Source organism: Coloeus monedula (assembly GCF_965178545.1).
Source record: "Coloeus monedula genome assembly, chromosome: 1".
Classification (NCBI taxonomy): domain Eukaryota; kingdom Metazoa; phylum Chordata; class Aves; order Passeriformes; family Corvidae; genus Coloeus; species Coloeus monedula.
Window position 1 is genome coordinate 444,365 of NC_138781.1, and position 27,747 is coordinate 472,111.

The following is a 27,747-nucleotide window of genomic DNA, read 5'->3' on the forward strand; positions in this document are numbered from 1 at the left end:
TGGGGGGACACGGGGCCGGGAGATGAGGGCACAGGAGACGTGAGGGGACACATCGGGAGGATATAGGGGGACACAGATGGGACACAAGGGGACTCGTGACAGGGACATGGGGACACGGGACATTGAGCGTGACCAGGACCCGCTGTCCTGCCACATCCGTGTCCCCATGCCCCGTGCCGGATGCCGGATGTCCCATGCCATTACCTTCTCCCAGGAAACGGGGAGCTGTCACCCTGATGTCACCATGTCCCCCCCCAGCCGCCAGCTGGGTCCAATCGGTGTTCCCACAGCTGGCAGCACTTTCGGGGACTTTCCATAAATCCCGGAGCCGCTTGGCAGTGCCAGAGCTGGGGCTGGTGAGTGGCATCGGGGTGGGTGACACTGGGGGTGTTCCTGTGGGACCCCCTGGCCACAAGGACACCCTGGGAATTGTGACAATGGGGTCACCTGGAGCCCACTTTTCCAGGAAAACCAGGATCCGACATGGCCGGAGTGACGTGGCCGGGGGTCGCTGGGGGGGTCGTGGCCATCGCGGTGCTGTGGGTGACAGCAGTGGGGGCAGCCACAGGGTGAGGAACTGGGAACGGGAACCGGGAATGGGGGGTGGGAACTGGGATGGAGGACGGGAACTGGGAACTGGCAATGGGAATTGGGAATGGGGGGTGGGAATGGCGGGAACTGGGAATGAGAACTGGGAATGGGTGTGGGAGCTGGGAAAGAGAACTGGGAACTGGGGGTGCGAAATGGAGATCAGGGATTGGAACTGGGAATGGGGTTTGGGAGCTGGAAATGGGGAGTAGGAGCAGGAATAGATGCTGGATGGGTGCTTGCATGGAGGCTGGGAGCTGCGGTGCATGCCCAGAGTGGGGATGGATGAGGTGGGTGCTGGATGGGAGCTGGAATGGGTCTGGGATGGGTCTGGGATTGTGCTGGATGCCGATGTGTGCCGGGTGCTGATGGATCCTGGATGGATCCCTATGGATCCCGGGCGAATCCCATGGGTGCCTGCAGGCGCTGGTGCGAGCGGACGGTGCTGGTGACAGAGCAGGAGGAGGTGACGCCGCAGCGTGAGGCCGCGGTGCCGTGTCCCAGTTTGTACCAGTACAGCCTGGCCGGGTGGCGGCTGGACCGGGACCGCACGCGCCGGGAACACGGGAATTCCCCCGGGGACACCAGCACCAACCCCGCCCTCTGCTACATCTACCGGTGAGGCCAGGGGGACGTGGCACAGGGTGACGCTGGGTGACGCTGGGTGACACTGGGGTGTCCCCACAGGCCCCCGGAGATGCAGCCGGTGGTCCGGAACCGCACGGAGCGCCACTGCTGTCCCGGCTGGAGCGGTGCCCGCTGCACTGAGGGTGAGGGGGGACACGGGGGTGGCACCCGGGGACGTCCCCGCTGTGCCATTCCCACCGGCAGCTAGAATGGGCGTCATTCCCACAGCGTCATTCCCACCGGGAGCTGGGATGTGTGCTGGGAGCAGTGACAGGTGCCAGGAAGGGAGCTGGGATGGGTGCTGGGGGTAGGAATGGGATCTGGGATGGGCACTGGGAGCTGGGATGGGCACTGGGAGCTGGGATGGGAACTGGGAGCTGGGATGGGAATTGGGATTTGGGATGGGAGCTGAGATGGGTGCCAATCCCACCATGCCATCCGCAGTGGGACATCCTCACTGTGCCATTCCCATTGAGTGCCAGGACAGGTGCCGGGAGCCAGGCTGGTGCTGAGGTGTATGCTGGGGTGTGTGCCATCCGGCTGTGCCTCTTGGTGTCACCCTCTGTCCCCGTCCCACAGGCCCCGGCTCCCTGGGCCGCTGTTTCAGCACGTGGCAGTGCCAGGACGACGCCAGCAGCCACAACGGCAGCGCCATGAGCCGCGCCGAGTGCTGCCAGCACCCCTGGGGACACAGCTGGCGCCGCGGGGACACCGGGGACGCCGGGGGGCCCTGCCTGCCCTGCACCCGCCTGCCCCTGGGAGGGGACGGGGGGGCCCCGCGCCACCGCAGCCCCCCGGCCACGTGCCAGGCCTGGGCCGGGACGCGCTTCCGCACCTTCGACGGGCGGCACTTTGGCTTCGCCGGGAGCTGCCGGTACAGCCTGGCCACGGCCACCGACGGCACTTGGGATGTCACCATCGGCCTCGGACAGCCCCGGGTACCAGAGACGGGCAGGAGGGCGCAGGGGGGTCACTCAAAGTCACCACTGGGGTGGGGTGGGGCTGGGATGGACAGTGGGAACAGGGATGGATGACAGCACCTGGGGTGTCACCATCAGCCCTGGACACCTGGACACTGAGGGGGGGACAGGATGGGTCACTCGGGGTCACTGGTCCTGTTCCCAGAGGTGGAATGGGGGCTGGGAGCTATGATGGGTGATGGGGTGGGAACTGGGGTGGGAATTGGGAGTTGGGATGCATGCCAGGAGCTGGAGTGGGCTTTGGAAGCCAGGATGGGAGCTGGGATGGGGTCTGGGATGGCACACCCATGGGCACATCCCTGGTGACTGTGACATGCACGAGTGTCCCATCCCCATCCCCGCTGTCCCTGGCACACCTGAGTGTCCCAGGGCCACCCCACTGCCACAGCTGCTGCACATGACCTTCGGGACGGACACGGTGGTGGCCGAGGGACGGAACGTGTCGGTGAACGGGGCAGCAGTGCCGGAGGGACGGCCCTACCTGCACAAAGGTGAGGTCCCCAAGGCCACCAACCTGGGGCAGGGTGGGGATGAGTCCCCAGTAACACCAGGAAGCACCAGGACATGGTGATCGCTCAGCTGCCACCGGAATCCCTGTCCCCATCCCGCCCCATCCCCTCGCGCAGGGCTCGGTGTCACCTGGCCAGGTGACTGGGTGGCTGTGGCCAGCAGCCTGGGTGTGCGGGTGGCCTGGGACAGGCACCTGGCAGTGACAGTGACAGCAGAGCCTGAGCTGCGCGGTGGCACCTGGGGGCTCTGTGGCACCTACACCAACGACCCCGCAGGTGAGTTCCACATGCCCAGCGCCACCCCCACCCCACCTGGGGGGCCGGGGGGACGCCCCACATGTCCCCGCCCTCCCTGTCCCCCCAGACGACTTCTTGCGCCCTGACGGGGACATCGCTGCCTTCGCCGCTGCCTTTGGCAACGCCTGGAAGGTGCCACTGGCTGGCACAGAGGTACCTAAGGGACCAGGGTGACCCTCCCGTGCCCGTTTGGGGGTCCCCGGGGGTTTTCCCCGCGCTGAGGGACCCCCGGCTCAGCCCCCATGCAGGGACATGCCGGAGGCTGGCACCAGGTGTGGCCCAGGTGAGGTGGCACCGGCGGTGGCCACGTGCAGGCGGCTGCTGGCCCAGCCCTTCCGGCAGTGCCACGGCGAGGTCAGCGGCACCAGGGGGTCCCGGAGGGTCCTAGGGAGGTCCGGGGGATGCTGGGGGGTCCTGAAGGGTTCTGGAATGTGCCGGGGTCCTGGGGGATCCATGTGCTCCCAGGGCTGTCCTGGGAAGTACCGGGAGGCTCCTGGGAGCTCCGGGGGATCCCAGAGTTGTTCCGGGGTGTCCTGGGGGCTCCCGGGGGCTTCGGGAGGGTCCCATGGGATCCCGGAGGGTCCTGGGGAGTCTTGGAACTTCCTGTGGGGATCTGTAAGTTCCCAGGGAGTCCAGGGGATTTCGGGGTGTCCTGGAAGGTCTGGGAAATTCCAGGGGGTTCTTGGCCATCCGGAGGGAGGTCCTGGGGAGTCCTGGGGGGTCCTGGGTTGTTCTGGGAGGTCTTGGAGAGTGCTCACCGCCGCCCTCTCGCCCCCAGGTGGACCCCAGCGGGTTCTACGCAGCGTGTCTGGCACTGCTGTGCGGGGACGGGGACCCCGTGTCACCCCCCGGTCCCCTGCCATCCCCCGGCCCCCTGTCACCCCCCGGCCCCCCTCCTCCCGCCGCCTGCGACACCTTCGCCGCCTACGCCCGCGAGTGCTCCCGCCGCCAGCTCGACGTCCCCTGGCGCCATCCCGGCTTCTGCGGTAGGAATTGGGGGGGGGGGGTCCCCTCCCCGCCCCCTCCCCGCGGTGCCGCCGGTACCACCGCGGTGTCACCTCCCCGCAGAGCGCCGCTGCGACGCGGGGCAGCGCTTCTCCGACTGCGTGTCCCTGTGCCCGGTCACCTGTGTCACCGCGGGCAGCGCCGAGCAGGGCACCTGCCACCGCCACTGCCACGGCGGCTGCGAGTGCGGCCCGGGGCTGGCCCAGGACGGGCCGAGCTGCGTCCCCCCCGCCGCCTGCCCCTGCCACCACCGGGGACAGCGCTACGAGCCCGGCCAGAGCATCCGCCAGCGCTGCAACCGCTGGTGGGTGGCACCGCGGTGACAGCCGTGGCACCGGGCTGGCACCCACTGGGGGACAACCCGCTGATGGGCAGCCCCAGGGTCCCCTTTGGCGTGTCCCCCCCCCATCCTGGTGTTCCCCGTGATGTCCCTCCCACCCCGGGGTCCCTGTAGCATATTCCCCTTCATCCCAGGTTCCCCTGTGACACGTCCCCCGCTATCCCAGTGTCCCCTACAGGTGTCCCCCCCAAGCCTGGAGTCCCCTGCCGTGTCCCCCACTACCCCGGGGTCCCCTGCAGTGTCCCCCCTTCGCCCCAGTGTCCCCCGGCGGCCCCCCCCCCCAGTGACTGGTGTCCCTGGTGTCCCCGGTGTCCCCAGCACGTGCGAGGACGGGCGCTGGCACTGTGACCAGCAGCGGTGCCCGGCCGAGTGCGCGGTGCTGGGGGGGCGTCACTTCGTCACCTTCGACCGCCTCCGCTTCTCCCTCCCGGCCACCTGCGCCCACACCCTGGTGGAGGTGAGGGGACACGGGCGACATCGCGGGGGTGGCCGCAGTGGTGATGGGGCGGTGCTCTGGTAGTGGCCGTGGTGTTGTGTGGGTGACGGGGAGGTGGCTGCAGTGGCCGTGGTGGTGGCTGTGGGGGTGATGGGCTGGTGGCCCTGGTGGCCGTGGTGGCAGGGCTCTGCCCGGGGGGTGTGACCGTGTCTCTGCCCCCCAGGACTTCGTGGCAGGGCGGCTGCTGATCACGGCCGAGCACGAGCCCTGTAACAGCCACCGGCCCCTCGGCTGTCCCCGCACCCTCACTGTCACCACCAGCCGCACCACGGCCCGGCTCCACGGCACAGGTGACACCCCTGGACAGGACTGGGACTGAGACCAGGACCGGGGCCGGGACTGGGATCATCCCTGCACCCTGGTGATGTTGTGGCAACCGTTCCAGTGCCTGTCCCCAATGTCCCTGTGCCCACCCCCCGTGTCCTCACGGTGGTGTGTGACATCCCAGTGCCTGTTCCCAAGTCCCCGTGGCAGTGGGAGCCGTTCCAGTGCCTGTCCCTGATGTTCCCACGGCGATGGGTCCCATGCCGGTGGCCACCCCATGGTGCCACTGCTGTGCCCCTCAGGGGAGGTGACAGTGGCCGGGCGGGAGGTGACGCTGCCCTTCTCCGGTGCCGAACTGAGCATCCGCCGCGCGTCCTCGGCCTTCCTGCACCTGCAGCTGCCCGATGCCCACCTGCTCTGGGGCCTGGGGACCCCCGACACCTTTGTCACCCTCCAGCCTGCCATGGCCGGCACGGTGAGTGGGACCCCAGGATCCCCGGGACACTCCAGGGGGTTGGGAATCTGGTGGGATGAGGCTCTGCTGGGCTCTGCCCTGCTCCGGGCAGGTGCGGGGACTCTGCGGGACCTTCAATGGGGACCAGCGCGACGAGTTCACGACGCCGGAGGGGGACGTGGAGCCGGGAGTCGCCGCCTTCGCCAACGCCTTCCGGGCGGCCGGAGCCTGCCCGGCGCTGGGCCCTGGCATTCCCGATCCTTGCGACGGCTTCCCCGGGAGCCGGGAGCGCGCCGAGGCCGCCTGCGCCGTGCTCATGGGGCCGGCGTTCCAGGTGAGGGGCTCGGCGCGGGGGCGAGCGGGGACAGGTGACATCGCTGTGACAATGTCCCCTCCGGCACAGCCGTGTCACCGCGTGGTGGATCCGGAGCCGTTCCTGGAGCTGTGCCGGTGGGACGTGTGTTCCTGCCGGGAGCAGGAGCAGGAGCGATGCCTGTGCCCGGCGCTGGGCGCCTACGGCCGGGAATGCGCCCGGGAGGGAACGGAGCTGGAGTGGAGGAACCGGAGCCTCTGCGGTGGGATGGGGGCCGGACTGGGATTGGGATGGGGATGGCATGGGGGTGGAGATGGCATGGAGATAAGGATGAGGATGGGATGAAGATGGGATGGCAGGGGATGGCATGGGGGTGGAGATGGCATGGAGATAAGGATGAGGATGGGATGAAGATGGGATGGCATGGGATGGCATGGGATGGGATGAGAAAAGGGATGGGGATGGCATGTGATGGGATGGGATGAGGACGGGATGGGATGGGATGGGATGGGATGGGATGGGATGGGATGGGATGGGATGGGATGGGATGGGATGGGATGGGGACGGGATGAGGTAACACACCTGTCCTCGTGGTGACTCCCCCCATGTCCCCCCAGACGAGCCGTGTCCCGGGGGGCAGCAGTACAGGGACTGTGGGGGTCCCTGCGGCCGTTCCTGCTCGGAGCCCTCTGGAGCCAGTGACTGTCCCCCTCCGGACACCCTCTGTGTCCCCGGTTGTCGCTGCCCCCCGGGGCTGCTGCTGGCCCAGGGTGGCCAGTGTGTCCCCCCTGCCGCCTGCCCGTGTCCCCGCGGCGCCCGCCTGTACCCCCCTGGTGCCCGCATCCACCGCGGCTGCCAGGCCTGGTGGGTCCCAGGGAGATTTGGGGGTCGCAGGGAGGTTTGGGGAGCAGGGGGTCACCCACAGGCCAGGGGGCACACAAGCAGAATGTGGCGGTGATGGTGACACATGATGAAACCCCCTCCAGCCCGGTGTGATGCCCCGCGGGACGGAGGGGCTTTTGTCCCGTGTCCCACCGTGGGGACAACGCCGGAGCCCCGGCACCCCTGGGGGAGCGGGGGGGGACCTCGGTTAGGGGGGCTCAGTGGGATGTGGGTTCCTGGGGGATGGGGGTGCAGGGGGGTCGGTGGGATTTGGGTGCTGGGAGATGAGGTTGGGGGTGCGGGGACCCTGTTGTGGGGGGCTCAGCAGGATTTGGGGGGATGAGAGGTGGGGATGGGGATATGGGGACCGCGACACGGGGGTCTCAGCAGAATGTGGGGGGCGGAGGCTTGGGAGACCCCGATGAGGGGGGCTCGGGGTGTTGGAGGGTGCTGGGGATGAGGGTGGGGGCCCCGGTGGGAGGCTCGGTGGAATTTGGGTTCTGGAGCTGGGGGCGGGGTGACCCTGCCGTGGGGGCTCAGACGGACGGGGTCCCTCCCCGCCCCCCGCAGTGTGTGCGCAGGGGGATCGTGGCGCTGCGCCCCCGCCCCGTGTCCCCCCGCCCCGCGCTGTCCCCCGGGGCTGCTGCACGCACCGGGGTCCTGCCTGCGCCGCTGCGACCCCACCGAGCCCTCCGGCACCTGCGGCGGCCCCGCCGACGGCTGCGTGTGTCCCGCCGGGACCCTCTTCCTGGTGAGTGACACCCCCGGGGGGGTGGGGATGTGGGACATCCCCGACCCCCCCTCACCGCGGTCCGGTCGCAGGGCGGGCGGTGCGTGTCACCGGACGAGTGTCCCTGTCACCACGGCGGGCAGCTGTACCCACCCAACGCCACCATCGCCCGCGACTGCAACACCTGGTGGGACCCCCGGACACCCCCAGACCCCCCTGGACCCCTGCCAACCCCCAGACCCTTGCCGGACCCTCGGGGACACCCTCAACCCCCTGTCAGCCCCCGCGGTGGCACCGAGCCTGTCCTCGCAGCGTGTGCCAGCGACAGCGGTGGCACTGCGGGCGCGAGGAGTGCGCGGGGACCTGCGTGGCCACGGGGGACCCCCACTACGTCACCTTCGATGGCCGCGCCTTCACCTTCGCGGGGGACTGCGAGTACCTGCTGGCGCGCGAGGCCACCGGGCTCTTCGCTGTCACCGCCGAGAACGTCCCCTGCGGTGCCACCGGCGTCACCTGCACCAAGTCCGTGGTGGTGGCCATGGGGAACACCGTGGTGCACATGCTGCGGGGTGAGGGGGACATGGGGGACATGGGGGACATGGGGAACACGGGGTACACAACGACGCAGATGCTGCGGGCTGAGAGGGGACGAGGGGGACACGGAGAGGACACGGGGACATCCTGGCTCGGTCGCGGTAGGGTGGGGGCTGCAGGGGGTGGGGACACGAGGGGACACGGGGGGTCGTGGACGGCCGTGGGGGGACGTGGAGGGAGACGGGGAAGTGGCACGGTGACCCACAGTGACATCCCAGCCCCGTCGCGGCAGGGTGGGGTGTGTGGGGGAAACACGAGGGGACACGGGGGGATGTGGGGGGCCACGAGCGACACGTGGGGGTGACCCTCGGTGCCGCGCCGGCAGGGCGGGAGGTGACAGTGAACGGGGTGGCCGTGCGACCCCCCAAGGTGTTCGGGGGGTCGGGACTGGCGCTGCAGCGTGCGGGGCTCTTCCTGCTGCTCCTCACGCGCCTGGGGGTGGCCGTGCTGTGGGACGGAGGTGAGACCCCGGGGGTACACGGGGGGGTCCGGGGGCTTCCTGGGGGTGGCCGTGCTGTGGGACGGAGGTGAGACCCTGGGGGTACACGGGGGGATCCGGGGGCTTCCTGGGGGTGGCCGTGCTGTGGGACGGAGGTGAGACCCTGGGGGAGGTACGGGTGGGGGTCCCCACTACTGGGGGGCTATGGGGGGATCCCTGGTGCTGGTGGTGCCATGGCGGTATCACTGTGGGGGGGTCCACGGTGCCGCCACGGAGGGATCACCATGCGGGGTTCCTGGTGCCACATGGGGCCCGTGGGCGGTGCCATCGGTCCCGTGGGCGGTCCCGGGTGCCGTGGGTGGCTCCCCTGCCACCCTCGGTTCCCGCAGGGACCCGCGTGTACGTGCGCGTGTCCCCGCGGCTGCGCGGGCGCCTGGCCGGGCTCTGCGGGAACTTCGACGGCGACGCCGAGAACGATTTCGGGAGCCAGGACGGGGCCCTCGAAGCGACCCCCGAGATCTTCGGGGACTCCTGGCGCCTCAGCCCCCTCTGCCCCGAGGCCGACGGCCACCGCCCACACCCCTGCGATGTACGGGACAAGGGGACCTGGGGGACCTGGGTGGACATGGGGGGACGGGGCTGACGCGGGGAGACGTGGGGGACTGACAGGGGTACACGGGAACCGGAGGGGGACTCAGGGGGACATGGGGAGACACAGGGGGACGTGAAGAGCTGGCAGGGGGACGCAGGGGGATACCAAAGAACATGGGGGCTGCACGCGGGGACACGGGAGGCAGTGGGGGCCCGGCTGGGGACACACGGGAGCTGATGGAGTGTCCCCCCAGGACAGCCCCCAGCGCTCGGCCTGGGCGCGGGGTCGCTGCGGGGTCCTGCGGCACCAGCTCTTCGCCCCCTGCCACGACCTGGTGCCCCCCCAGCGCTTCTACGAGTGGTGCCTGTTCGACGCCTGCGGGTGAGTTTGGGGGGCTCGGGGGCTCCCCAGGCCCCAAGGTGGGTCCCGGGCCGTGTCCCACGGCGTGTGCCGCAGGTGTGACAGCGGCGGGGACTGCGAGTGCCTGTGCACGGCCCTCGCCGCCTACGCCGAGGAGTGCGGCCGGAGGGGGAGACCCCTGCGCTGGCGGAGCCAGGGGCTGTGCCGTGAGTCCGGGGGGCCCGGGGGTACCGGCAGCGACCGGGGGGTTCCGGGGGACTGGGGGGTGCGGGGCTCTCATCCCGCCAGGGGCTGTGCCGTGAGTCTGGGTGATCCCGAGGGTCCAGGGGGGGACGGGGGGGGGGGACCTGGTTCATCCAAGGGGCTGTGGGGCACGAGGGGTCCCCTCCTGGTCCTGTGCTGGCGGAGCCGGGGGTTGTGCCGTGAGTCTGGGGGGGCTCAGGAGAGCACGGGAGGGCCCGGAGGGAGCCCCCGGTGGGACGTGCCGGCGTTGGGGGCCGGGGCTGTGGGGCAGGGGGTCCCAGTCTGTGGGGTGAGGGGGGTGCAGGAACCCCCCCTTGGGGTTATGGAGGGGGAGGAGGGGTCCGGCCTATGCCCCCCATGGGGCTGTGGGACTGAGGGGAGAACAAGAGCCCCCAGTGGTATTTAGGGGGTCCCAGGCTGCGGGGTGGGGGGTTCCAGCCGCCCCTAACCCCCCCCCCCCCGATCTCTGCAGCCCTGCAGTGCGAGGGGGGGCAGGAGTACAGCCCCTGCGGCCCCCCCTGCCCCCCCACCTGCCGCGACCTCGGCCGGGACCCCCCCGAGCTCTGCGGGGCCCTGGGGTGTCTCGAAGGCTGTTTCTGCCCCCCCGGGCGGGTCCTGCACGGTGAGGGGGGGGGCACAGCGCGGGGAGGGCTGGGAAGGGGCTCTGGGGGCCAGAAGAGGTTTGGGGGGTGGGAGGTGGCTGGGGAGGGAGCTGGGTGGGGGACTGCGGTGGCCGGGGGGACTGGGGAGGGGCTGGGGGCTCACGGTGCCACCCCTGTGCCCCCCTGCAGACGGGCTGTGCGTGGAACCCCCCGCCTGTCCCTGCTTCTGGGACGGCTTCGCCTTCCCGGCCGGGGCCACTGTGACCCAGGGCTGCAGCAACTGGTGAGGCACTGGGATGTGCTGGGATCCCGGGATACTCCGTGCTGGGGTCCTGGGACACCGGGATGTGGGGATACTGGTGTTCCGGGACACTGGGACACCGCGATAGTGAGACACTGGGAGACCAGGACATGGGGACACAGAGACACTGGGAAAATGGGATATTGGGGTACTGGGACCTCAGGACACGGAGACACTGGGATATGGGAGTACTGGGACACTGGGGACACCAGAACACCCGGACCGCAGGAGCCTGGGACACCAGGACCCCGGCAGTGGGACAGTGGGATACCGGCACGCCGGGGCATGGGGACACCGGGATGCGGGGCCCCCGGCCCCGTGTGAGTCTCGCCTGTCTCCCGCCTCCCAGCACGTGCCTCGAGGGGCGCTGGCAGTGCCCCCCGACCCCGTCCCCGTGTCCCGCCGCCCCCGGCTGCGCCCCGTGGGAGTTCCGCTGCCGGGGCGGGGGTCTCTGCGTGCCGGGCGCGTGGCTCTGCGACAACGAGGACGACTGCGGGGACGGCTCGGACGAGCTGTGCGACCCCCCCTGCGCCCCCCACCAGCCCCGCTGCCCCGGCGGGCGCTGCCTGCCCTGGGGGGCCCGATGCGACGGTGTCACCCACTGCCCCGACGGCTGGGACGAGGCGGGGTGTCCCCCCCGCCCCTGCTCCCCCCCCGAGTTCGCCTGTGCCGGGGGTCGCTGCCTCCCCCCCGCCCGGGTCTGCGACGGGCGGCTCGATTGTCCCCCCGGGGACGACTCGGATGAGGCGGGTGAGTGAACACGGGGGGCTCGGGGGGGTCCTGGGGATGGTGGGGGGGAAACTGCGGAGAGTTTGGGGGTCCTGGGGAGCTAGAGAGCCCCGCAGCATTTGGGGTCTGTGCCCCACAGTGGGGGTTCCTGAGCCCCCCAACGCTGGGGGTCTGTGCCCCACAGCGGCATCTGGAGCTCCCGGGGGTGGGGGTTGCCTGGGAGTCCCCGAGAAGCAGAGAACTGTCCGTGCTCCGTGGGGTGCCCGTGCCCCACATCGGAATGTCCGTGCCCACTTGGGGGTCCCGTCCCCGCAGGCTGCGCCCCCCGGTGCGGGCCGGGGCAGTTCCGGTGCGGGGGGGGCAGGTGCATCCCGTACCCCCATCGCTGCGACGGCCGCGACGACTGCGGGGACGGGAGCGACGAGAGCGGCTGCTCCTGCCCCGAGGGGCACCTGCCGTGTCCCGGGGGGGGCTGCCAGCCCCCTGCCGCGCTCTGCGACGGCCGCCGCCACTGCGCCGACGGCGCCGACGAGGCCAATTGCCCCGGTGAGGGGCGCGGGGGGGACACCTGCTCTGGGAACCCCACCTGGGACCCCCGAACCCTCTGCCCTGGGACCATCCCACAGGCGACACCCCCGGGACCCTCCGCCCTGGGAACCCCACCTGGGAACCCCGACCTGGGGACCAGCCCAGGACCCCTCTGCCCTGGGACCACCCCACCGAGAACCCTCACCTGGGGACGACCCCCATCCACTCCGAGAGCCTCCCGATCCGGGGACCCCCCCCAACCCGGGGACGCCCTACCAAGGATCGCCCCCTTTGGGGACCCCTGACCCCGTGACCTCCCCTCCCAGGACCCCCTCTGGGACCACCTCCACCTCTGGGACCACCCCCCTTTAGGGACCCCTGACCCCAGGACCCCCACACGTGGGACCCCCCCCCCCCCCCCTTTGGACACCATTCCCCCACGGCGGTGGTGTCACCGCTGTCCCCGTGTCCCCAGCGCGGGCCACCTGCGCCCCCGGGACTGTCCCCTGCCCCGACGGCTCCTGCGTGGCGGAGGTCGCCGTGTGCGACGGCGCTCGCGACTGTCGCGACGGCTGGGACGAGAGTCCGGCGGGGTGCGCGGTGGCGCTACCCCCCGCGCCGCTGTCCCCTGTCACCGCTGTCCCCGCCACTGTCACCGCTGCCACCGCCGAAACTGTCACCGCCGAAACTGTCACCGCTGTCACCGCTGTCACCGCCACTGTCACCGCTGTCACTGGCATTGTCGCCGACGCTGTCACCGCTGTCACCGCCGATGCTGTCATCGCGGTCACCAGCGCCATCGCCAGCGGCACCGCCATGGGAACTGTCACCAACACTGTCACTGTCAGTGACACTGACACTATCGCCGACACTGTCCCCGTCACCGACACTGTCCCCGGCACTGCCAACGCCTCGGCAGGTGAGGGGGGGTCGGTGACACCTGGGTATGGCCGGGAACCCCGGGTGATGGGGACCATGGACCAGGTGGGCTCCGGGACACAAGTGAGTCTCCCCGTGGGCTGGGTGGGTTCCACGGGGTGGGCGGGCTCTGAGAATGGGGCGGCTCCAAGGGGTCGGGTGAGTCCCAGGGGACAGTGGGATCATGGACTGGCGGGCCCCATGACTGGGGGGGTCTGTGCTGGGCGGGTTCCGTAGGGCGGGCGGTGCCGCAGCTCCGGGGCTGCGCTGTGCCGGGGGAGCTGGGGGGCTCCGTGGGTGGGTGGCCCCAGCGGCGGTGCCCCCCTAACCCCGACACCCCCCCAGCGCCCTGTCCGCCCCAGTCCCTGCGCTGCGACAGTGGCGGGTGCGTCCCGCGGGGGTGGCGCTGCGATGGCGACAGCGACTGTCCCGATGGCAGCGACGAGGGGGGCTGCGACCCCCCGTGCGCCCCCGGCCACCTGCCCTGCCACCCCCCCTGCGAGCCCGGACACGCCCCCTGCGCCCCCGCCTGCGTCCCCCCCCGCCACCTCTGCGACGGTGTCCCTCACTGTCGCGACAGCGCCGATGAGAGCCCCCAGCTCTGCGGTGAGACCCTCGGGATCCGTCTCTGGGGACATCTGAAGTGGGGGAGGTCCAGGAGTCCCCCCGTGTCGCCTCCTGGGGACCTCGGGAGGTGAAGGGGGGGATCTCCGGGGTCCCCTGGGGAGGGGAAGGGGAACTCAGCAGTGAGGGGACCCCACCGGAGGGGGGCTTGGCCACGAATGCTCCCCCCCCTACACCCGCGTGCCCCAAGGACCCCTTAGAGAGCCCGGGGGACCCCCCTGGATCCCTTCTGTCCCCTGGGGATCTCTCAGAGCCCTCCTGCCCCCCCAGAGCCCCCCGGCCCCGGGAGCAGCCCGGGGGGTCCCTGTGCAGAGTTCGACTGCGGGGACGGGGACTGTGTCACCTTCCAGCAGGTAACGGGGGGCCACGCGGGGACCCCCACCCGCTCGGGGCACCGCGGGGTCCCGGCCCCCACCCCATCCCGGTGCCGTCATGGAGTCCCCGCAGTGTCCCACATCCCTCCTGCTGTCACCCCCGGTATCCCCTGGCCCCTCCCGATGCCCCCTCGACCTCCACTCCCGGTTTCCCTGACTCCCCTCACCCCCTCCCGGTGTCCTCCCGGTGTCACCCCAGTGTCCCGGCGTCCCACGATCCCCTTTCAGAGCCACTTTAGTGTCCCCCAGCTCCCTCCCGGTGTCACCCCGGTGTCCCCGACTTCCCCGATGTCCCCCCGCTGCCCCCCCCCACCCCCTCCCCCTCGTTGTCCCCGACAGCCGCGGTGTCCCCGCAGGTGTGTGACGGGCTGCGGGACTGCGGCTCGGGTGGGGACGAGCGGGGGTGCGGCCTCTGGGGGCCCTGGGGGCCCTGGGGGTCCTGCAGCCGCCCCTGCGGGCCCGGGAGGCAGCGCCGCGTGCGGGGATGTCACCAGAGCCACCCCGGGCTGCTGCGAGGCTGCCGGGGGCCGCGCGAGCAGGAGAGGCCCTGCTTCCACCGGGCCTGCCCGGGTGAGCGCGGGGGGACCCCGGGGCTTGCGGGGGGAGGCGGGGGACCCCGGAGGGTTTGGGGGGGCCGGGGGGTGTTGGGGTCCCGGGGACAGAGCGGGCAGGAGCAATCCTGATATCTCCATGTCTGCCTAGGCAAGTGACGGGGTGCCTGGGGGGACCCCTGGGCTTGGGGAGGTCGGGGGAGTTGGGGGTCTCGTGGGGTACCTGAGGGATTTGGGGGTTCAGGCTGGCCGGGGGGGTTCAGGGATCCCACAGTCCGAGGGGTTCGGGGGTTCTGAGGCCCCCCTTAACTCGCACACCTCCCCCCCCCCCCGCAGTGGACGGCGCGTGGGGCCCGTGGGGGCCCTGGTCCGACTGCCCGGGGGGCTGCGGGGGGGTCCGGCTGCGCAGGAGGGGGTGCCAGCCCCCCCAGAACGGCGGCCGCGTCTGCGAGGAGCTGCCCGGGGGAAGCCCCGGAGCCCTGGAGATGGGTGGGTGCGGGGGGCAAGGCGGGGGCTCGGAGGGAGTGTGGGGTCCAATGGGATGAGGGAAGTCCGTGGGGAGGGGGCTCGGAGCAGGGCTCTGGGGGCAGGGGGGCCAATGGGGTGGGGGGGTCCCGGTGGCGTCCGTGGGACAGATGAGCTCCATAGAGTGGGGGGCGCTCTGTGGGTTCGGGGTCTCTCAGGGTTCGGGGGCTTTGTGGGACGGGGGGTCCTGGTGGGACAGGTGGGCTCATGGCTGGGTCCTGGTGGGATGGGGGGGCACCACAGAGCGGGGGGGTTCTGGGGGAGGGGGGGCTGATGGGGTAGGTGGTCTCCGTGTCTGACCCCTGCCCCCAGCCCCCTGTGCCCCGGGGGGGTGCCCCAACGCCTCGGAGTGCGCGAGGGGGCTGCGCCCCCTCCCCTGCGCCCCCTGCCCCGCCTCCTGCGCCGACCTGGCGGCCGCCGTCACCTGCCCGCGGCCCCCGCCCTGCCGCCCAGGTGAGGGGGACCCCGGGGGGAGCTGGGGGGGCACCCCAGGGTGAGGGGCCCCTCCTGACCCGCCGCCCCCCCCCTCAGGGTGCTGGTGCCCGGCGGGGCAGCTTCTGGACGCCCCCGAGCCCGGCGCAGGGGCCGCGGAGTGCGTGCGGCCCCGGGAGTGCCCGTGCCTGGCCGGGGGGCGCAGGTACCCCCCGGGCGCTCCGGTGCCGCTCGGTTGTCGCCTCTGCACCTGCCTCGAGGGGCACCTGCGACACTGCCGCCCCCACCCCGGCTGCTCAGGTGGGTCCCGGCGCGGGGCGATGCGCCGGGGGCACCCCCGGTGCCAGCGGGACCCCCGGTACCCGCGTGTCACCGCGGTGATGCCGGCGGGGCCCCGGCTGTCCCAGGGTGGTGCCCAGGGGTCCCGCGGTGCCCGGGTGTCCCGGCCCCGGTGCCGGCGGGCCCCAGGTGACCCGGTGTCCCCACAGTGGACTGCGGGTGGTCCTCGTGGTCGCCGTGGGGAGCGTGCGCGGGCACCTGCGGCACCCCCGGTGTGCAGTGGTCCTTCCGCAGCCCCTCGAACCCGGCCCGGCGCGGCGGGGGCCGGCACTGCCGCGGCATCTACCGCAAGGCGCGACGGTCAGCGGGGCCCGGGGGTGGCGAGGGGCTGGGGGGTCCCTCAGGTGTGTGACTGCCCCTCCCGCAGGTGCCACACGGCGCCGTGCCGGCGGTGCCAGGAGCGGGGCCGATGGCGCGTCCCCGGCGAGCGCTGGCGCGGGGGCCCCTGCCAGGTGTGTCAGTGCCTGCCGGGTGGGGGGGTCCGCTGTGTCCCCTACTGTCCCCTCCGCGACACCGGCTGTCCCCAGGTGAGTGGGGGGCGCGGTGGGGCGGCACGAGCCGCAGGTGACGGTGACGGTGACGCTGCCGGTGTCCCCAGGGCCAGGTGCTGCGGGAAGGTGACGGCGTGTCCTGCTGCACCTGCGGCCCCGCGGGTGAGTGGGGGGTCCCGAGGGGTCCCGGGGGAGGTGGAGGTGACTCCCGTCCCCTCGGCGCTGCGACCACCCCCGCCGTGTCCGTCCCCGCTGCAGGCGACAACGCCACGGCCACCCCGCCCGCGATGATGACGGCGCTGTCCCCCCCCGCGCCGGCCGAGCCCCCCGGCAGCCCCGGGTACGAGAGGGGCAAGGTGGAGCACCGGGATTTGGGGGTCCCCAAAGCCGGGGGCACTGGAGGGGTCCCCCGCTGACCCCCCTCCCCCGTTCTGCCCCCTCCAGCCCCACTGCTGGGTCCGAGGGGCCGCCCCGCCCCCCGCCGTCCGGGTGGCCCAAAAGCGCCGAGACCCCCCCGGAGCCCCCCAGCGCGGGCGGGGGCACCCTCAGAACCGCGACCCCGCCCGAGGACACCCCGAGACCCCCCGGAGGCTCCGCGACGCCCCACGAGCCCCCCCAACTCCGTACATTGCCCTCGCTGGCTCCCACGGGGGTCCCCGCCGCGACCCCCCCAGGTGAGGGAACCCCGGGAGGTGGGGAGGAAAGGCCCCCCCAAAACGGCCCCTCCGGGACTGGGGAGTCCCGGTGGAAGGGGCGACGGGCCCCTGAAACAGCCCCCCAGGGCCGGGGGATTCTTGAGGCGGGCAGCGCCCGGGTCGTGGCCGGGGGAGCTCGGGGGGCCCAAACTCGGGGGACACGGAGGTTGGGGGTTGCAGGGGTGGGCCCCCAACACACGGGGGTCACCCTGTCCCCTCCGTGTCCCCCAGGCTGCGCCCCCCCGCCCTGGGGAGGGTGGGGGTCCTGCAGCCGCTCCTGCGGGGTGGGGGTCGCTCTGCGGCGCCGGGGGGGGACCCTGCCCGAGGGGGGCTGCGCCCACCCCCCCAGCATCGACACCCGCGTGTGCTTCCTGCGAGCCTGCCCAGGTACCCCAAACCCCCGGGACCCCCGGACGGGCTGCGGGGGTTATCCCCAGTAGGAGGGAGAGACCCCCGTTATGGTTGGAACCTTCAGGACGGGCTGGGACCCCCGACATGGGAGGGGACCCCCAGGGGCCCGGGGTCTCCGTGGGGTGGGACCGATCCCCATTCCCGGGGTGGGACGCCCAAGACGGGCGGGACCCCCAAAGTCTGGGACCTCCACAGTAGGTGGGACCCCCCAGGCTGAGTGGGATCCTCAGGGTAGGGGGGTCTCAGGGGTTTGGGGTCCCCAAGTGCGGGGGGGTCGGTGCCCACTTGGGGTTAGGGGGTGCAGGGGGTGGCCCTGGGGTACTGTGGGTGTGCTGACCCCCCTGACCGCCCCCGTGCCCCCCCAGTCGCGGGCGGGTGGGCGCCCTGGGGGTCCTGGAGCCCCTGCGACGCCCCGTGCGGGGGGGGGCAGCGGACCCGCCGCCGCCGCTGCAGCGACCCCCCCCCAAAAAACGGGGGGCAACCGTGCGAGGGAGGGGCTCTGCAGAGCCGGCCCTGCAACCTGCGGCCTTGCGGGGACCTCCCAGGTACGGGGGGCACGGGGGGCTGGGGAGACCCCTCCAAGTTTGTTCCCCCCCGTCCCTCAGCGCTCCCACTGCCCCTCCCTAAATCCCCCCTGAACCCCCGAACCCCCAAACCCAATGTGCTCCCTAAAATCCCCCAAGTCCCCCCGACTCCTCCATCCCTGACTGCTCCAATTGCCTCCCCCATCCCTGAACCCCCTACTGCCCCCCAGCCACCCCAAATTTCCCCCAGCCCCCCAAACCTCCCCCGAGTGCCCCCCTTGCCCCCCGTTGACCTCCCCGTGTCTCCGCCAGCCTGTCCCCCCCAGATGCTGCTGGTACCCCCGGGGGGGTGCGAGGATTCGGGGCTTCCCGCCTGCCCCCCCACCTGTGCGGACCTGAATGGGAACAGCTCGTGCCCGGGGGGATGCGAAGAAGGTCGGGGGGGCGCGGGAGGGGGTGGGGGAGAGTTTGGGGGGCACGGGGGGTCTTGGGAGGGTCTCGGTGGGGGGCGATTTGGGGAGGGCTAGCGGGGGGCACAGGGGGATTTGGGGAGATTTGGGGGGGGTTGGGACTCTTGGAGGACTGGGAGGGAACGTCGGGAGGGCTTGGGAACTTGAGGGGGTCACGGAGCAGTCTGGGGGGTGGGGAGGATTCAGGGAGCGCGGGGGGGGGTACAGGGGGCTGAAGCCCCCCTGAACCCCCCTCATCCCCCAGGCTGCCGGTGCCGGCCCGGGCTGGTCCTGCAGGGGAGCGGCTGCGTCGAGCCCGGGTACCCCAAAACCCCACTGTACCCCAACTCCCCTCATAACCCAGACACCCCTGTACCCCAAACCCCGGTGTTGGGGGTCCCCAGAAATTGGGGCCCCTGAATATTGGGGCCCCCTGGGGGCTCCCTAGGATTTGGGGTAACCTTCCATATTCCCTCCAGGGCCTGTGGGGTCCCCGCGGGGGTGTTGGGGATCCCCGGGAATCGGGGGCCCCCTGAATCTTGCGGGTGGTCGCGCTGGACCCCCTGGACCGGCTGTGACTGCGGCACCGGGACCCGGCAGCGCTTCAGGTGTGGGGGGCTGCCCCACAGCGGGGGGATCTGACCCACAACGGCGAGGTTCTGCCCCATAGGGGGGTCTGGCACATACTGGGGTCCTGCCCCATAATGGGGGCTCCTGCCCCACTTCCCGCTCCCCATAGGTCTCCCACCAACCCCGCGGCCGCGGCCGGCGGTGCCCCCTGCACCGGGACCCCCCGAGAGGTTCGGGGCTGTCCCGAGCTCTGCGGACCCGGTACGTGACAGGAGCCCCCGAGCCCCCCGGCCCACGGGGACCCCGGGGCTGGGACCCCCGAGTGCCACCGCGGCCCCTCGAGCGCCTCGTGTCCGTCTGTCCCCAGAGCCCGGGAGCACGGGGCCACCTGGGGCCACCGAGGCACCGCGGGTGCCGGGGTCCCCGCAGTCGCCGTGGGGCACAGAGCCCCCAGAGTCCCCAGGGTCGTCGTGGGTCCTGGAGCCGACGTGGGGCACGGAGTCGCCTTGGGTCCCGGGGTCCCTGGAGCCGCTGTGGGTCCCAGAGCCCCCGGAGTCCCCAGAGTCCCCAGAGCCCCCGGAGTCCCCGGACCCCGCGTATGGCCGGTGGTCGCCGTGGAGCACAGAATCCCCGGCGCCCCCGGGGGTGCCGGTGTCGCCGTGGAGCTCAGAGTCCGCCCGGTCCCCCGAGCCGCCGGTCCCCGCCCGTGGCCGGTGGTCGCCGTGGGGGCCCTGGGGCGGCTGCAGTGCCCCGTGCGGGGGGGGCGAGCGCTGGCGCCGCCGGGGCTGCGGGACCCCCCCGTGCTCGGGGCCGGCACTGCAGAGCCAGAGCTGCCACAGCCACGTGTGTCGCGGTGAGTGCGACACGGGCACCCCGACACAGGGACCCCTACCCGGAGATCTGACCCAGAGACCCTCACCCAGGGACCCCAGTACAGAGACCCCGGCCCAGGGACCTGACACAGACCCCGCGACAGGGACCCCCGAGACAGGGACCCCGACCACAGACCTGCCCTGTCCCACAGACCCCCAAAGAGCCCCCACAGCGCAGCCCCTCATCCCCGCCCCACCCCCTCCATGGGGCCCTGAGCCGGGAGCTGTTGGGGGGCAGAGGCCGGGTGCCTCGGGGTGTTTTGGGGTGTTTTGTGGGGGGGGCGGAGGCCGGCTGCCCCCCAGGTACTGACCGTTTTTTCGGGGCGGGGAGGCAGAGGCCGGGTGCCCCCCCGGACGGACCTTCCGCGAGTGCGGGGGGGGCTCTGGGTGCCCCCGGAGCTGCGCCCACCTTGGGGGGGCCGTGGGGTGCGCGGGGGGGTGCCAGGAGGGCTGTCACTGCCCCCCCGGGACCTTCCTGCACCGCCGCACCTGCCTGCAGGTGAGACCCCCCGGGTGACCCTCCCATGGGTGCTGCCCCCCAAATTCTGGGGTGGGAATTATGGGAGGGGGGGATCTTGGGGTTGAGGGCGGGGTCCACAAATCCTCGGGTGCCCCTCAGAGTGATTGGGGGTCCCGGGGTGGGGGTTCCCGGGGCTCCATGGGTTCCCATGGGGGCTCCATGGGTTCCCCCCCGGCGGGGTGGGCCCTGGGTCGGGGGTCCCCGGTTGTGGGAGGGATCACGGGGGTGGGGGTTCCCCTGGTCTGTGAGTGGCCCCTGGGTCAGTGAGGGTTCCCAAAGGTGCTGCTATGGGGTAGTGGGTGCCCCACGGGTGCCCCTCAGGATGGTGGGTGCCCACCGGAACAGTAGGGGGCCCATGGGGGCTCCCTGGCTCTGTGGGTTGGGGTCCCTGGGGTTGTTTGGGGTCCCTGGGTCTGTGGGCGCCCCCCGGGCGCCCCCCACCCCCGGCTCAGCCCCAGCAGTGCCCCTGCTCGGTGCCGGCCGCGCTGCTGAGGGGGGGCATGCCTGGGACCACCCCCGAAACCCCTCCGGGAACCACCCCCGGCCCGGAGCCCTCGGGGACCACCCCTGGGGATCCCCCGATCCTGGAGCTGCCGCCGGGCGGGACCCTGCGCTTGGGCTGCGCCCTCTGGTGAGAAGGGGACACCCCCGGGGGCCTCCCCCACCACCCCGCGGTCCTTCCCCACGACCCTTCCCCACCCGTGGCCTGCTGCCCTCTCCCACCCCCCACTGATTCCCCCTTTGCCCCCCCAGCACGTGCCTGTGGGGCCGCCTGCGCTGCGCCCCCCCCGCGGGCTCCCCCGGGAGCCCCCCCTGCAACGGGACCCCCACGGAGACCCCGATCTGCCCGAGCCCCCCCTGCGCCGGTGGGTCACGGCCCCACAGCCCCCTGCCCTACAGGTGGGGGTCCCGGGGGGCCGGGAGTGTCACCGGTTGTCTCTCCCCCCACAGCTGAGCCCGGCCCCACATCGGATCTCAGCCCCACAGCCCCAGGTGAGGGTCCCCACCCTCTGTGCCGCCCACCCCGGGGGTCTCCCCCCGGCCCGCCCCACTGACCCACCCTTTCCGCAGGGGACGAGGAGGAGGCTGGGGGTTCCCCGGCGGTCCCGGTGGTCCCGTGGGGGCCCTGGGGGCCGTGGGGGCCCTGCAGCCACACCTGCACCCGCCCCGAGAGCCCCGCGAGCCGGAGCCGCCGCCGGGGCTGCGGCGGGGGGAGCTGCGGGGCGGGGGGCAGCGTCCAGCACCGGCCCTGCAACCTGCCCCACTGCCAGGGTATGGGGGGCTATGGGGGGCTGGGGGACCCTGCAACCTGCCCCACTGCCAGGGTATGGGGGGCTATGGGGGGCTGGGGGACCCTGCAACCTGCCCCACTGCCAGGGTATGGGGGGCTATGGGGGGCTGGGGGACCCTGCAACCTGCCCCACTGCCAGGGTATGGGGGGCCATGGGGCTGGGGGACCCTGCAACCTGCCCCACTGCCAGGGTATGGGGGGCCATGGGGCTGGGGGACCCTGCAACCTGCCCCACTACCATGGGGGGCTGGCGGTCCAGGAGGTCCTGGAGGCTCTGGGGGGGCTTTGGGGTCCCTACAACCTGCCCCACTGCCAAGGTACAGAGGTTTGGGGGGGTTCTGGGGGTCCCGCTCCATTGCGGGGGGAGCTATGGGGGGGATGTAGAGGGTCCCTGCCCCACTGTGGGAGGGTTACGGGGCGTTGTGGGGGTCCCACTGAGGCTGGGGTCCCCCCGCAGCGCCCCCCTGCGTGACGCCCCCCTGCCCGTGCCAGTGGAGCCCCTGGGGGCCCTGGGGGTCCTGCTCACGGCCCTGCGGGGGGGGGCAGCAGCGGCGGCTCCGGGCCTTCGCCCCCCCCAGCCCCGGGGCCTCCTGGTGCCCCCAAATCCAGGGGGGCCACGAGCAGCGGCGGCCGTGCGGGGTGACGGCGTGTCGGGGTGCGGGGGGGCTCCGGGGGGGCCCGGGGGCGATAGCGGGGGCCTAGGGGGGACTGGGAGGGTATGGGGGGGACTGGGGGATACTGGAGCAGCCCGGGGAATTGAGGGCTGTGGGGCTGGGGCCTTGGGGGGATGTTGGGGGGGTTCAGAGGGGGTTGGGGGGCTATGGTGGGATTAGGGGTTTGCAGCGACAGGGGGGCATGGGGACCTCTGGGGGGCCGTGGAGGGTGGGGGCTGAATGGGGACTGTGGGGCTGGGAGGGGCTGTGGGGAGCCGGGGGGAACGGGGGGCTCGGGGGGGCTGGCTGGGTGGTGGCGGGAGCTGGGGGCCTTGGGGGTCTCAGGGGGAATCCGGGGGGCTCCGGGGTCACCGCCCTGTCCCCCCTCAGTGAACGGCGCGTGGTCCCCGTGGGGTCCCTGGTCGCGCTGTGACGCCCCGTGCGGGGGGGGCCGCTCCGTGCGCAGCCGCTCCTGCTCCCGCCCCCCCCCCAAAAACGGGGGCAGCCCCTGCCCCGGGGGGGGCCACGAACTGCGCGTCTGCAACCCCCGGCCCTGCGGTACGGGGGGGCACTGGGAGGGGCTGGGGGCACTGGGAGGGACTCGGGGCATCGGCGGGGGCCGGCGGGGGCACTGAGGGTCTCCAGTCGAGGCACTGGAGGGCAGGGGGAGGGGGGGCCTGCGGGAGGCTGGGGGGTGCCCTGGGGAGGCCCGGTGGGTTCCCTGGGGGTGTCGGGGTGCTGACGGTGCTCCCCAGGCCCGCGGTGCCCCCCCGGGCAGACCCTGTCCCCCTGTGCCACCCGGTGCCCGCGGAGCTGCCGGGACCTGCAGGAGGGGGTGTCCTGCGAGGGGGGGACCCCGTGCGAGCCCGGCTGCCGCTGCCCTCCCGGTGAGCCCCCGTCACCCCCCGTGTCTCCCGCGGGACGCTGGAGCAGGACCGGAGTTCCCTCCGTGACCCCCGGCCCCTCCTCACCCCCTGACCCCTGTCCCCCCGCCCAGGGACCCTGGAGCAGGACGGGGGCTGCGTCCCCCCCGCGCTGTGCGAGTGCCTGGACGCGGAGGGGCACCTCTGGGTGCCGGGGGGGGGCGGGCACCCCCGGGGCTGCCAGAACTGCACCTGCGCGGGGGGGCGGCTGCGCTGCGTCCCGGGGGGGTGTCCCCCCCCCACCTCCACCCCCGGGACCGCCCCCGGGACCCCCCCCTGCACCTGGAGCCGCTGGAGCCAGTGGGGACTCTGCAGTGTCACCTGCGGGGGGGGGCGGCAGGAGCGGTACAGGTGAGGGACACACGCGACTGGGGTGCGACACGGAGGGGACACGGGGGTTGCGGGAGGGACACGGCACCTTGGGGACACATGGCACCCATGGGGGGGACACGTAACTGGGGACAGAGAATTCGGGAGGGAATCTGCTGGGGGGTCATGACACGGGGAGGCCACGCGTCACCTGTGGGGGGGCCATGTCACCTTGGGGACGCACCTGGCACTGGGGGGGAAAGCGAAATCCACGGGGGAGACATGACCCTGGGGGGGCTGCGGGGACACCTGTGGTGCCAGCCGGGTCCCCCCTGCCCTCCCAGGACTCCCATCCCCCCCGAGGGCGCGGGGGGACCCTGCGGGACCCCCCAGGAGCAGGTTCGGGGGTGCGAGGAGAGCCCGTGCCCCCCTCTGTGCCCCTGGGCAGGGGGCGAGCGGGGGCTGGGCGAGCGCTGGAGCCCCGGCCCGTGCCGGCAGTGGTGAGTTCGGGGGGCTGGGGGGGCCGGGAGGGGGTCTGAGGGCCCCCCACCCACCGCGTGTGTGTCCCCCCTACAGCACCTGCACCCCCGAGGGACCCCAGTGCTGGGACACCCCGTGTGCGGCCGGTATGGGGGGCCGGAGGGGGGGCTGGGGGGTCCTGGGAAGGGCAGGAGGGTCACACAAGGCATTTGGGGGTTCAGGAGGAGTCTTGGGGCGTCCTGGTGGTCTGGAGAATTCTGAGGGTTGCTGGGGGGTCGTGAGGCTCATGGGCACCCAGGGGGTCCTGAGGGTCCCTGTGACCCTGGTGCCCCCCCGTGCCCCCCCAGAGCCGTGTGACTGGAGCCCCTGGGGATCCTGGGGACCCTGCGGAGACCCCTGTGAGGGGGGGTCCCGCCTGCGCCACCGGCACCCCCTGAACCCCGAGACCCCCGGGCGGGCGTGCAGAGGGGTCCGGACCCAGAGCGAGAGCTGCAACTCCACCGCCTGCCCCGGTAACCCCCGGACTCCCACCCTGGGCACCCTCACCCTGCACCCTTGGGACCCCCATCCCGGGGTGCTGAGGGGTCCCGTGCCCCCCCAGATCCCGGGTGCGGCGGGGGGGGCCGGATCCGCAGTCCCTGTGCCGGGCGCTGCCCCCGGACTTGCGCCGACACCTGGGCCCAGGTGCTGTGCCTGCAGGGGCCCTGCGAGCCAGGTAAGGCCGGGGGCCGCCCCGTCACCCACGGGTGTCCCCTGTGGCCCCCCAACACCCACGCGTGCCCCCGTACCCCCAGGGTGCCGGTGCCCCCCCGGGCAGCTGCTGCAGGACGGTCACTGTGTCCCCCTGGGCCGCTGCCGCTGCGGGACCCCCGGAGGGGGCAACGGGAGCCGCGAGGTGCCCCCGGGGGGCGTGACCCAGATCGGGTGTCACAACTGGTGGGTGACACCGCCGAGGGGGCACGGAGGGATGGGCACGGCTGGGGGGACATGGGGAACGCGGTGGGCGGGCACCGTCACACGGGGACGGACATGGGGTGGGGGACACGGGGGGACGGCACGGGGCAGGGGGACGGACAGCCACGGTGGTGGCAGGGGGACGGTCGCGGGAACGGTGGGACGGGCGCGGGGGGACGGGGTGGGACGGGCACAGTGCTGGTGGGACGGACACGGTGGCGGTGCCGCACAGCAGAGCCCCACGGCCGGTGACGGTGACACGCGTGTCACCCCCGGTGCAGCACCTGCGAGAACGGGACCTGGACCTGCCCGGTGCTGGCGTGTCCTTCCCAGGGGCCCGCGACGCCCGCGATCCCCGCGTCCCCCTGGTCCTCCCTGTCCACCCTGTCCCGCACGTACCCCGTGTCCCCTCTGTCCCCCTCGCCCTCTCTATCCCCCTTGTTCCCCCTCTCTCCCGAGACCCCCGTGTCGCTCCCCGTGTCCCCCTGGTCCCCCTGGTCCCGCTGCTCCCGCAGCTGCGGCGGCGGGACCCGTACGCGGCACCGGCAGTGCCGGGAGGGGCTCGGGACGGGGTCGCGGTGCGGGGAGAGCTCCGGGGAGGAGACGGCGGCGTGCAACCCCCAGCCGTGCCCCGGTGAGAGGCGGGACACCGAGGGGCGGAGAGGGAGGGAAGAGGGACGGGAGACAGAGGGATGGAGCGGGGATAGAGCAGCAGACGGGAAAAAGAGGGGAGAGCGAACGAGGGTCGGAAAGGGTTAGGGGTGGAAGGGATGGAAGAACGGGAGAAGGGAGACGGAGGGATGGAGGGATGAAAAGGGGATGAGATAGGGAGGAAAGGACGGAGGGATGGAGGGGGATGGATGGAGGGCCGGGGAAATGGAAGGAGGGAGGGCGGGGGGTCAGGGCGGTGCCGGTGCAATTCCCGGCGCAATTCCCGGTGCAATTCCCGGTGCAATTCCCGGCGGCCCCAGGCTGCCCCCCGGGCGAGGTATGGCTGGACCCCGGCCCCGCCTGCGAGCGCAGCTGCCAGGACCTGGCGGAGCCCCCCGGGACATGCGGGGGGACCCCCGTGACCCTCGGGACCTCCGGATCCCCGGCGACCCCCGGGACCCCCGTAACCCTGGACACCTCCAGCACCCCCGGGATCCCCGAGACCCCCACGACCCTCGACACTCCCGCGACCCTCGGGATCCCCTCGACCCCCCCGCGCTGCGCATGCGCCCCCGGCCGGTACCGGAACGGCTCCGGGCAGTGCGTGAGCGCGGGGGGCTGCGGGTGCCGGTACCGCGGGGCGCTGCGAGCGGTGAGCAGGGCGGGGAGCGCGGGGTGGGGGTCCCTGATCCCGTGTTTGGGGGTCCCTGACCCCTGACCGATGTCTGGGGGTCCCTGTCCCCCCCAGGCCGGCAGCGAGTGGCGGGAGCAGTGCGGGACCTGTCGCTGCTCCGAGGGACGCGTCACCTGTGCCACCTCCTGCCCCGCACTCACCTGCCCGGAGGTGGGGGGCTCCGGGGGCTCTTCGGGGGGTGCGGGGGGGTCCCCGCGGGCAGGGACTGAGCCTGGGGGTCCCCGCAGGGCGCGGAGCCGGTGCGGGAGCCCGGGAGCTGCTGCCCCGTGTGCCAGGACGAATGGCCAGGTGAGATCCCGCACCCGGGGACCCTCGGGAGGGGCGGTCCCGGCAGCCGCCCCCCCTCACGCCGGGCCTCCCCACCCCCCACTCTGCAGAGGAGCCCCCCGGGCCGTGCCGGCTCCTCACGGCGCTCCGGACCATCGCCAAGGGCGCGTGTGTCCTGCGGGGCGTCCGTGTCACCTACTGCGCGGGGGGGTGTCGCTCCCGCACCGCCGTCAGCGCCCAGGTACGGGGGGCTCGGGGCGGGGTGCAGGGGGCCGGGGGGGGCCCGGCGGTGTCCCGCTGTCCCTGTGACCCGCCGGTGTCCCCCCCAGGAGCCGTACGTGCGGTCGCTGTGCGAGTGCTGCAGTTACCGGCTGGACCCCGCCCGGCCCGTGCGGCCCCTGCTCCTGCCCTGCCCCCGCGGCCGCCCCCGGCCCGCGCTGCTGCCCCGCATCGCCGAGTGCCACTGCGAGCCCTGCCGGGGTCCGGAGGGGTCCGGGGGGGGTCCCGGGATGGGAGGGGGGATGTTTCCGGGGGTCTTAGGAGGCCTGGACGGGGTCCCGGGGGCCCTTGGGTATCTGGGGGGGGCTGCAGGGGGCTGGGGGAGCACCGCAGGGTGCCCCGGGGGTGACACCTGAAACTCCTGTCCCGCAGGCGGGGACTTCACCCGGCGCTGAGGAGCCCCCCGGACACCCCCTCAGCCTCCGCCTGTGTCGGCATCGAGGAGTTTCTGATCGATACCAATAAACGACCAATAATCGATAATTGATCAATGACCGATAACTCCCCTCGGGGAGCACTGGGGGAACTGGGGGAGTCGGGGGCGCACTGGGAGGCACTGGGGACACTGGGATGAACTGGGGGCCTGCGGGGGGGGCACTGGGATGAACTGGGGGACACTGGGGACACCGGGATGAGCTGGGGGTCTGCGGGGGGGCACTGGGGGGGCACTGGGATGAGCTGGGGGTCTGCGTGGGGAGCACTGGGGGAATTGGGGGAGTCGGGGAGAGCACTGGGGACACCGGGGGGCACTCGGATGAGCTGGGGTCTGCGGGGGGGCACTGTGGACACTGGGGGGGGCACTGGGGGCACTGGGATGAGCTGGGGGTCTGCGGGGCGGCGGTGGCTGCAGTTTTCCCCGCCACCACACGAGGGCGCTGCACACAGCGGCGGGCGGGTGGGGGGGTCCGGACCCCTCCGGGACGCGGGGACGACGCGGAGACACCGTGAGGACACTGCGGGAGGGGCACCGTGGAAGGGACAGGGCCAGACGGACACTGTAGGGGACACCCCGAGGGGACCCCGGCGCCCATGGCGGCCGCGCTCTCGCCCCTTCCCGGAAGAGGCGCCGCCGCCGCGT

At 72.9% G+C, this 27,747-nt stretch overlaps 1 protein-coding gene across 1 annotated transcript; it reads left to right on the plus strand.

Annotated features, from left to right (window-relative positions):
• Positions 1 to 483: 483 nt before the first annotated feature.
• On the plus strand, positions 484 to 27,156 carry LOC309578994 (SCO-spondin-like; the record flags this gene model as incomplete). Its single annotated transcript, XM_082291981.1, has 67 exons — positions 484 to 569; positions 1,012 to 1,206; positions 1,276 to 1,358; positions 1,795 to 2,153; positions 2,584 to 2,686; positions 2,822 to 2,980; positions 3,069 to 3,154; positions 3,239 to 3,355; positions 3,780 to 3,987; positions 4,070 to 4,310; positions 4,665 to 4,803; positions 5,006 to 5,132; positions 5,409 to 5,581; positions 5,673 to 5,894; positions 5,964 to 6,135; positions 6,491 to 6,737; positions 7,326 to 7,506; positions 7,578 to 7,672; positions 7,798 to 8,054; positions 8,405 to 8,539; positions 8,908 to 9,107; positions 9,364 to 9,491; positions 9,567 to 9,676; positions 10,186 to 10,335; positions 10,505 to 10,598; positions 10,966 to 11,366; positions 11,661 to 11,891; positions 12,349 to 12,792; positions 13,137 to 13,397; positions 14,129 to 14,359; positions 14,677 to 14,829; positions 15,178 to 15,318; positions 15,397 to 15,597; positions 15,786 to 15,936; positions 16,004 to 16,163; positions 16,235 to 16,289; positions 16,386 to 16,483; positions 16,572 to 16,801; positions 17,094 to 17,209; positions 17,599 to 17,778; positions 18,070 to 18,192; positions 18,472 to 18,526; positions 18,946 to 19,037; positions 19,144 to 19,629; positions 19,984 to 20,147; positions 20,621 to 20,799; positions 20,922 to 21,034; positions 21,120 to 21,161; positions 21,240 to 21,493; positions 21,650 to 21,776; positions 21,917 to 22,114; positions 22,503 to 22,670; positions 22,868 to 22,999; positions 23,110 to 23,386; positions 23,689 to 23,844; positions 23,921 to 23,970; positions 24,172 to 24,336; positions 24,426 to 24,539; positions 24,619 to 24,760; positions 25,060 to 25,173; positions 25,294 to 25,412; positions 25,750 to 26,081; positions 26,178 to 26,273; positions 26,351 to 26,411; positions 26,501 to 26,631; positions 26,720 to 26,880; positions 27,042 to 27,156. 67 exons carry the CDS (start codon positions 484 to 486, stop codon positions 27,154 to 27,156), a joined length of 11,286 nt encoding a protein of 3,761 aa, XP_082148107.1.
• Positions 27,157 to 27,747: the final 591 nt, after the last annotated feature.